General features: G+C 48.0%; 1 protein-coding gene across 1 annotated transcript in view; it reads right to left on the reverse strand.

Annotated features, from left to right (window-relative positions):
- LOC108802466 (poly [ADP-ribose] polymerase 14-like) overlaps positions 1–8,896 on the reverse strand; it is a 21,722-nt gene that overhangs the window by 10,484 nt on the left and 2,342 nt on the right. The window contains exons 3-4 of the mRNA XM_018574324.1: positions 7,894–7,939; positions 6,465–6,659 (exon numbers count right to left, since the gene is read on the reverse strand). Of these exons, the coding sequence (XP_018429826.1) occupies positions 6,465–6,659; positions 7,894–7,939 (241 nt within the window). The remainder of the gene's footprint in view (positions 1–6,464; positions 6,660–7,893; positions 7,940–8,896) is intronic.

Raw genomic sequence — 8,896 nt, forward strand, 5'->3', positions numbered from 1 at the left:
GGGGGGTTGGCATGTAGGTGGGCGCATTGAGGAACCTGGCCTTGGGGCAGCAGAGAGAGTGAATCCGGCCCTGAGTAGGATGTGCTAGAGATAACACTTCATCATAAGGGTGTTTAGTACCTGGCCAATCAGCAGGTCTGGGGAGCCTACTATGCATGCTGGGAGAGCTATTAAATATCTGAGACACTTCCTGGCACCGGGTCTTCTCTCCTGGGCTTCTGCCCTGAGAGGATGGATTTGTGACCATACGTCATCTCCTTAGGGCATAGGGATGTGAGAAGCTGTGGGGATCTCCCTTCTTGGGAGGTGTCCCTAAGATACTGGCTATCATGGAGTGCTACCAGGCCTTGAGGAAGAAAAGCTGCAGTTGTCCTCCACAGGCATGGTGAATGACTGAGCAGGGAAGCCCCACAGGAACCTTCCCATAGCTTTCCTTCCTTCATCTCTAAGACCAAGCATACACAGGAGCCTGAGTTCGACAAGAAGCGAAATATAATGTTTAAGGATCCAGCCAGTATAGGGACCCAGAAAGTTAGAGTTACATAGTTACATAGTATTTGGGGTTGAATAAAGACATATGTCCATCAAGTCCAACCCATATAGGTCCAATATAGGTCTGCGCAGATGACCAAGGACTGTGTTTGATGTAACTCTTCAGGTATCCTGTTCTCCCTTCATCCTCCTTCCCGCCTTATCTTCATGCATGTGCCATTAAAACACTTAAAATATACTCAAAGTGACTGGGGCCCATCATTCACACCATCCAATGACAAGAACGTCACCCTGCGCCTAGGACATTTATTGCCAAGTAAGTGGGTCCGGGACATTCGTAATGCCACTATTGAGTAACAGAGAAGCCCGTGCCAGGTGGTTACCCAATCATATTCACTCATTTCAAAAAGCACCAAGATGCTGCTACGCTCAGCCTGCCACTGGACCTGCCACATCAACACTGTATTCTTCAGTCCATTAAGATATACTGGGGGGAAATTATCGAGGGAGTTGCTCCACTTTTCTGTCCTATCTCTTTAAGTGACACATTGTCCACGTTATTTGCGCCTTATTTATCAATGCCGCCTAAGCCTTGATAATAAATCTCATTTTCTTTAGACACATAAGGGGGGAATTTATCATAGCGATGGCGAGTGTTTGAACTTGCCCGGAATATATTTGCACCGGATTTATGATGCGAGTGTAATGTTGTTGATAAATGAGGTTTAATAGATTCCAGGAAAGAAGATTCATCACTTCAGGCAAAAAGCTTAAAGGAGAACTATGAGGGGGGGTTCTAGCCGACCTGTGACAATGAGACTGTCACAGGTCGGCTCAGTAGATCGGGAGGTGAGAGAACACATACCGGCGTTCGCTCACTTCTCGATCCTATCACGGCTCTCTGCCGTGACAGGGGGAGGGGCTGGATTCCCCCTCCCCGCTCCGCCAGCGCTGACTGGCGGAACGGACGGGGGAGGGGGCGGGTACAGCTTCTGCCTCTAGATAGGCAGAGCCAGCTGTCACTCACGAAGCTGGGCGGATCCAGGCATAATTGTCGGGATCCGCTCCGGCTGCGGCGTCTCAGTATACCGCGAGCTGTAGCTCCCTATATACTGAGCTTAGGGTGACGGGAGGACGCTAGTTTGTGTCCTCCCGTTACCCTAAGGAGAACTATGGGGAAAAGCCCCGACCTCGTAGTTCTCCTTTAACAGTAGTGACATGTCCAGGTCTTAGTATTAAATATGTCAAGTATAACAATAGCCTATTATCGGATAGATCCAGAAGGTTACTGGTGAGTAACTCATGTCCATCTGTGACCAAGCTCGGCCAATCAGAAAGCAGGGCGTCGTGTCATTACACGGCGCCCGGCTTCCTGATTGGACGGCTCCGGCTGGGTACCGGACGAAGGCCGCATTCTCGCTGGAGAGGCCCCGGGGGTGGCAGGCTGCACATAATAAGGTAAGAGGGGACTTTCTTGTTAATCGGGAAGCCGGGAAATGATGATTGTTTTGGATTCATTTTGGGGGGATTTATCAAAACGGGAGCGAAAAAATCTGGAGCAGTTGTCTATGGCAACCAATCAGCTTCTCTCTTCAGTTTGTTCAGTTAAGCTTTGAAAATAAAAGGTGGATGCTGATTGGTCGCCGTGCACAGCTGCTCCAGATTTTGTCTGCTCCAGTTTTGATAAATTCCCTTCAATTTATTTTAAAGTGTACATGTTTACAGTGTATACCACATTTACCACTGACTAATGCAGAGTTGCAATGCAAGCAGATCAGCTAAAAGTAGTTGGATCTGTGTGTGCGTTATAATTAATCGAAATTAATCGATTAATCGATTTTTTTAAAAAAAATCGATTAATCGAACAGGAAATTTTAAATCAGTAACAGCCCTAATGCAAAACACCCAAAAGCAAACATGAATAAGCAACGTGACCCCAACTGAATATAACCCCCAACAACTATAACATATAACAGGAGCAAATAGCTAAATACAGGTAACAGCAACAGGACGACACGCAGGTATCAGGACTTAGGTCTACAAGCAGGTAATGGCAACAGGTCTACAAGCAGGTATCAGGACTTAGGTCTACAAGCAGGTATCAGGACTTAGGTCTACAAGCAGGTATCAGGACTTAGGTCTACAAGCAGGTATCAGGACTTAGGTCTACAAGCAGGTATCAGGACTTAGGTCTACAAGCAGGTATCAGGACTTAGGTCTACAAGCAGGTATCAGGACTTAGGTCTACAAGCAGGTATCAGGACTTAGGTCTACAAGCAGGTATCAGGACTTAGGTCTACAAGCAGGTATCAGGACTTAGGTCTACAAGCAGGTATCAGGACTTAGGTCTACAAGCAGGTATCAGGACTTAGGTCTACAAGCAGGTATCAGGACTTAGGTCTACAAGCAGGTATCAGGACTTAGGTCTACAAGCAGGTATCAGGACTTAGGTCTACAAGCAGGTATCAGGACTTAGGTCTACAAGCAGGTATCAGGACTTAGGTCTACAAGCAGGTATCAGGAACCTTTGGATGGAGTATGGAAGTGTTACAACGCCAGTCGGTTTGGCTTTTTTTTTATGTCTGTGCCTACGTTGGGGAGATCTTCATTCACTTCCTGTCTCCAGACACAGCTGGAGTGGAGAGAGGGAAAATCGATCCTTACTTCCTGTTTCTGGTCAGTGTCACATGACACAGGGCCCCTAGAGAAGTCTTGGGTAGACTCTATTGATGTACCCTGCACGGGCTGCACTGGCATAAAGTACCCACAGTCAGGGCCGGATTTCCCACAAGACCCAGCCTCGGGGCAGCAGGGAGTAGAGGGGCAGCATGGGTGTGTAATTCCTATCTCCCGATTCCCGGACAGGTAGATGTTTTCTACATTTAGCCCTGCTTTGGGCAAGCAGAGTTAAATGTACAACGTGAAAACCAGCTGCTTGTTTTGTACAAGTGATCTTGCTGACATTGTATGCAGCCTGCAGGTCTGCCATCCTCCATGGGGGGGTTGGCAGGTAGGTGGGCGCATTGAGGAACCTGGCCTTGGGGCAGCAGAGAGAGTGAATCCGGCCCTGAGTAGGATGTGCTAGAGATAACACTTCATCATAAGGGTGTTTAGTACCTGGCCAATCAGCAGGTCTGGGGAGCCTACTATGCATGCTGGGAGAGCTATTAAATATCTGAGACACTTCCTGGCACCGGGTCTTCTCTCCTGGGCTTCTGCCCTGAGAGGATGGATTTGTGACCATACGTCATCTCCTTAGGGCATAGGGATGTGAGAAGCTGTGGGGATCTCCCTTCTTGGGAGGTGTCCCTAAGATACTGGCTATCATGGAGTGCTACCAGGCCTTGAGGAAGAAAAGCTGCAGTTGTCCTCCACAGGCATGGTGAATGACTGAGCAGGGAAGCCCCACAGGAACCTTCCCATAGCTTTCCTTCCTTCATCTCTAAGACCAAGCATACACAGGAGCCTGAGTTCGACAAGAAGCGAAATATAATGTTTAAGGATCCAGCCAGTATAGGGACCCAGAAAGTTAGAGTTACATAGTTACATAGTATTTGGGGTTGAATAAAGACATATGTCCATCAAGTCCAACCCATATAGGTCCAATATAGGTCTGCGCAGATGACCAAGGACTGTGTTTGATGTAACTCTTCAGGTATCCTGTTCTCCCTTCATCCTCCTTCCCGCCTTATCTTCATGCATGTGCCATTAAAACACTTAAAATATACTCAAAGTGACTGGGGCCCATCATTCACACCATCCAATGACAAGAACGTCACCCTGCGCCTAGGACATTTATTGCCAAGTAAGTGGGTCCGGGACATTCGTAATGCCACTATTGAGTAACAGAGAAGCCCGTGCCAGGTGGTTACCCAATCATATTCACTCATTTCAAAAAGCACCAAGATGCTGCTACGCTCAGCCTGCCACTGGACCTGCCACATCAACACTGTATTCTTCAGTCCATTAAGATATACTGGGGGGAAATTATCGAGGGAGTTGCTCCACTTTTCTGTCCTATCTCTTTAAGTGACACATGGTCCACGTTATTTGCGCCTTATTTATCAATGCCGCCTAAGCCTTGATAATAAATCTCATTTTCTTTAGACACATAAGGGGGGAATTTATCATAGCGATGGCGAGTGTTTGAACTTGCCCGGAATATATTTGCACCGGATTTATGATGCGAGTGTAATGTTGTTGATAAATGAGGTTTAATAGATTCCAGGAAAGAAGATTCATCACTTCAGGCAAAAAGCTTAAAGGAGAACTATGAGGGGGGGTTCTAGCCGACCTGTGACAATGAGACTGTCACAGGTCGGCTCAGTAGATCGGGAGGTGAGAGAACACATACCGGCGTTCGCTCACTTCTCGATCCTATCACGGCTCTCTGCCGTGACAGGGGGAGGGGCTGGATTCCCCCTCCCCGCTCCGCCAGCGCTGACTGGCGGAACGGACGGGGGAGGGGGCGGGTACAGCTTCTGCCTCTAGATAGGCAGAGCCAGCTGTCACTCACGAAGCTGGGCGGATCCAGGCATAATTGTCGGGATCCGCTCCGGCTGCGGCGTCTCAGTATACCGCGAGCTGTAGCTCCCTATATACTGAGCTTAGGGTGACGGGAGGACGCTAGTTTGTGTCCTCCCGTTACCCTAAGGAGAACTATGGGGAAAAGCCCCGACCTCGTAGTTCTCCTTTAACAGTAGTGACATGTCCAGGTCTTAGTATTAAATATGTCAAGTATAACAATAGCCTATTATCGGATAGATCCAGAAGGTTACTGGTGAGTAACTCATGTCCATCTGTGACCAAGCTCGGCCAATCAGAAAGCAGGGCGTCGTGTCATTACACGGCGCCCGGCTTCCTGATTGGACGGCTCCGGCTGGGTACCGGACGAAGGCCGCATTCTCGCTGGAGAGGCCCCGGGGGTGGCAGGCTGCACATAATAAGGTAAGAGGGGACTTTCTTGTTAATCGGGAAGCCGGGAAATGATGATTGTTTTGGATTCATTTTGGGGGGATTTATCAAAACGGGAGCGAAAAAATCTGGAGCAGTTGTCTATGGCAACCAATCAGCTTCTCTCTTCAGTTTGTTCAGTTAAGCTTTGAAAATAAAAGGTGGATGCTGATTGGTCGCCGTGCACAGCTGCTCCAGATTTTGTCTGCTCCAGTTTTGATAAATTCCCTTCAATTTATTTTAAAGTGTACATGTTTACAGTGTATACCACATTTACCACTGACTAATGCAGAGTTGCAATGCAAGCAGATCAGCTAAAAGTAGTTGGATCTGTGTGTGCGTTATAATTAATCGAAATTAATCGATTAATCGATTTTTTTAAAAAAAATCGATTAATCGAACAGGAAATTTTAAATCAGTAACAGCCCTAATGCAAAACACCCAAAAGCAAACATGAATAAGCAACGTGACCCCAACTGAATATAACCCCCAACAACTATAACATATAACAGGAGCAAATAGCTAAATACAGGTAACAGCAACAGGACGACACGCAGGTATCAGGACTTAGGTCTACAAGCAGGTAATGGCAACAGGTCTACAAGCAGGTATCAGGACTTAGGTCTACAAGCAGGTATCAGGACTTAGGTCTACAAGCAGGTATCAGGACTTAGGTCTACAAGCAGGTATCAGGACTTAGGTCTACAAGCAGGTATCAGGACTTAGGTCTACAAGCAGGTATCAGGACCTGAGACTCAGGACACACGGGAAATAACAACAGGATACTGAGCCCTAGTCCTGACTGCAGGGGGGGGGGGGGGGGGCTAAACCCCCCCCCCAGGAAGCACCAGGTGATGAATAAGTGCCGGCAGCTGGAAGACACCCGCAGGTGAGCACTGGAGCTGCAGGACCTAGCTCCAGCGCCACCTGGAGGCGCTCTGGATCCTAACAAACATCTGTATGGGAATGAAGGGCCTTTTCAGTCTACATTTCTATCGAATCACAAAGATCGGGCTCACCGATATCACATGTGAAGGTGACAACAGCAGACTGGATCTCCAGAATTCTCTCCAGATAGAAGTCCTCTCCTTCCGTCTTTTGACTTATATTCTCCACCAGGAGGTTTAACATCTCAGGAGTGTAGCTGTCCTGGACCTTCTCGATCAGAACCAGAGAGGACTTGGGCTCCTGTGTCACCTCATTGTCTGGTGCGGCTGTAACAAAGAGAAGCATATTATTGGGGAAAGTTCTTTAGATTAATTATTTTAATCTAATGTACATCGTGATGAACATAATGACTAAAAGAACAAAAAAACTACATTCTGGGTGCTGTCAGCAGAGATTTTGTGTCTTCATTGGGTTGCCGAGTTCATCCACCAGGACAGCATGAGTGTCTTGGTGATCATAGAATGACTTACAGTAGGTCTATGGCTCCTCCATATTGAAGAGGGCCAGCTGAAAGGAAATGGGGGATTTATAAAGAGGTTTCCAGGAAGGATCCAGCGGGAGCTGATCAGACAATTCCTAGAAGAATATGTGGCCAGATCCAGAACACACTAAAGGGAATATATCTCCATCCCGGGACTGACCCAGAACACACTGGAGGGAATATATCTCCATCCCGGGACTGACCCGGAACACACTGGAGGGAATATATCTTCATCCCGGGACTGACCCAGAACACACTGAAGGGAATATATCTCCATCCCGGGACTGACCCAGAACACACTGGAGGGAATATATCTCCATCCCGGGACTGACCCGGAACACACTGGAGGGAATATATCTCCATCCCGGGACTGACCCAGAACACACTGGAGGGAACATATCTCCATCCCGGGACTGACCCGGAACACACTGGAGGGAATATATCTCCATCCCGGGGCTGACCCGGAACACACTGGAGGGAATATATCTCCATCCCGGGACTGACCCGGAACACACTGGAGGGAACATATCTCCATCCCGGGACTGACCCAGAACACACTGGAGGGAACATATCTCCATCCCGGGACTGACCCGGAACACACTGGAGGGAATATATCTCCATCCCGGGGCTGACCCGGAACACACTGGAGGGAATATATCTCCATCCCGGGACTGACCCGGAACACACTGGAGGGAACATATCTCCATCCCGGGTCTGACCCAGAACACACTGGAGGGAACATATCTCCATCCCGGGTCTGACCCAGAGGGACGGAGGGAATATATTGAATAGTTATCCTGAATCCCTCACACAAACACACCTGATACTATGTCTTCTGTATTTTCTATGTAAATCTCCCTCTTGACTGAGAGACTCAGAAGAAGCAAAACTAACAGCTTGATCTTCCCCAAATATCCCCAAATCTTATCCTCTCCCACCCGCTCCTACCATTGGGATCCAAGTGACAATATTACTCTGAACTTCCCACAATGGACGCCGCCCAATAAATGATTTCTTACTTTTGTCCTGAGCGCTCCCGTCCGCAGCAGGACCGGCCTGTGAAGCCTGAAAATGGAGGAAAAACCGATATGAATCATTTCTGGAAACTCTTCCTTATAAGAATTCTTATTGGTCACAAGAACAGTTATTTCAGCAACGACGACCAATGAGAACTGTAAATAAATACTTGTTACCATAAATATCAATTATCGGAGAGTGAATGGAATCTATTATTTTTGGTCAGCCCCCCCCCTCCCCCCAACACAGATGGCTTTAAAATCCATTTGTACCCAAACCATTTGCTGAAAAATCGTCCCGGCCTCCGGCGCTTCCAGGAGACACGGGTGACATCACTGAGGAGGACGCCCTGAACCCTGAGAGGATTCAATCCATCGGTGGGATTTGGGGCTCCCAGCTTTCAGTGGGTGGCTTAGTGACATCACTGGGTCTCCTGGAACCGTCAGAAGCCAGACCATTTTTTTTGTTTTTGAGGGAACAGTTTGGTGACAGTGTTACTCGTTGTGTGGCCCTTGGGCTCAACCCTCAGTAGTAGGATCGTAGATATATGAATGATCGGTCCTTTCCTATGTGTCCCCAGTCCCACTCAGGTCTCCATTCTCCATCCTCACCCCAGTGTCTGACCCTCTCCCGTAGTCTTCTGCAGCATTATATATGCCGGAGCTGGACAAATCCCGGAGCCGGCTGGACAATGCACCTTAAATCTTACAGCTGACCCCTAACGTCTGAGATTTACTCTCGTTCTTGTCAACGGAGCTCCTAAAATAAACTTGGTGGCTCTCGGATTGGACAGATCGGCTCCCGAATTCCATACTAACTTGTCCATCCCTGACATTTACTGAATATTATCTGAGGTGGCCCCTTGGTGATGACAGGGGCCACAGTTGATACCCTCCATACCTCCACTGATTTAACGTGTATGTAAGCCCTAACCATGAGATTCTCATTAGTAGAAAATGCATCACCTCCCCTCACCCACACTGCAAGAGTTACATGTTTGTGTTG

The sequence above is a fragment of the Nanorana parkeri genome, unplaced genomic scaffold (assembly GCF_000935625.1).
Source record: "Nanorana parkeri isolate BGI_ZX_2015 unplaced genomic scaffold, ASM93562v1 scaffold2884, whole genome shotgun sequence".
NCBI classification, from domain to species: domain Eukaryota; kingdom Metazoa; phylum Chordata; class Amphibia; order Anura; family Dicroglossidae; genus Nanorana; species Nanorana parkeri.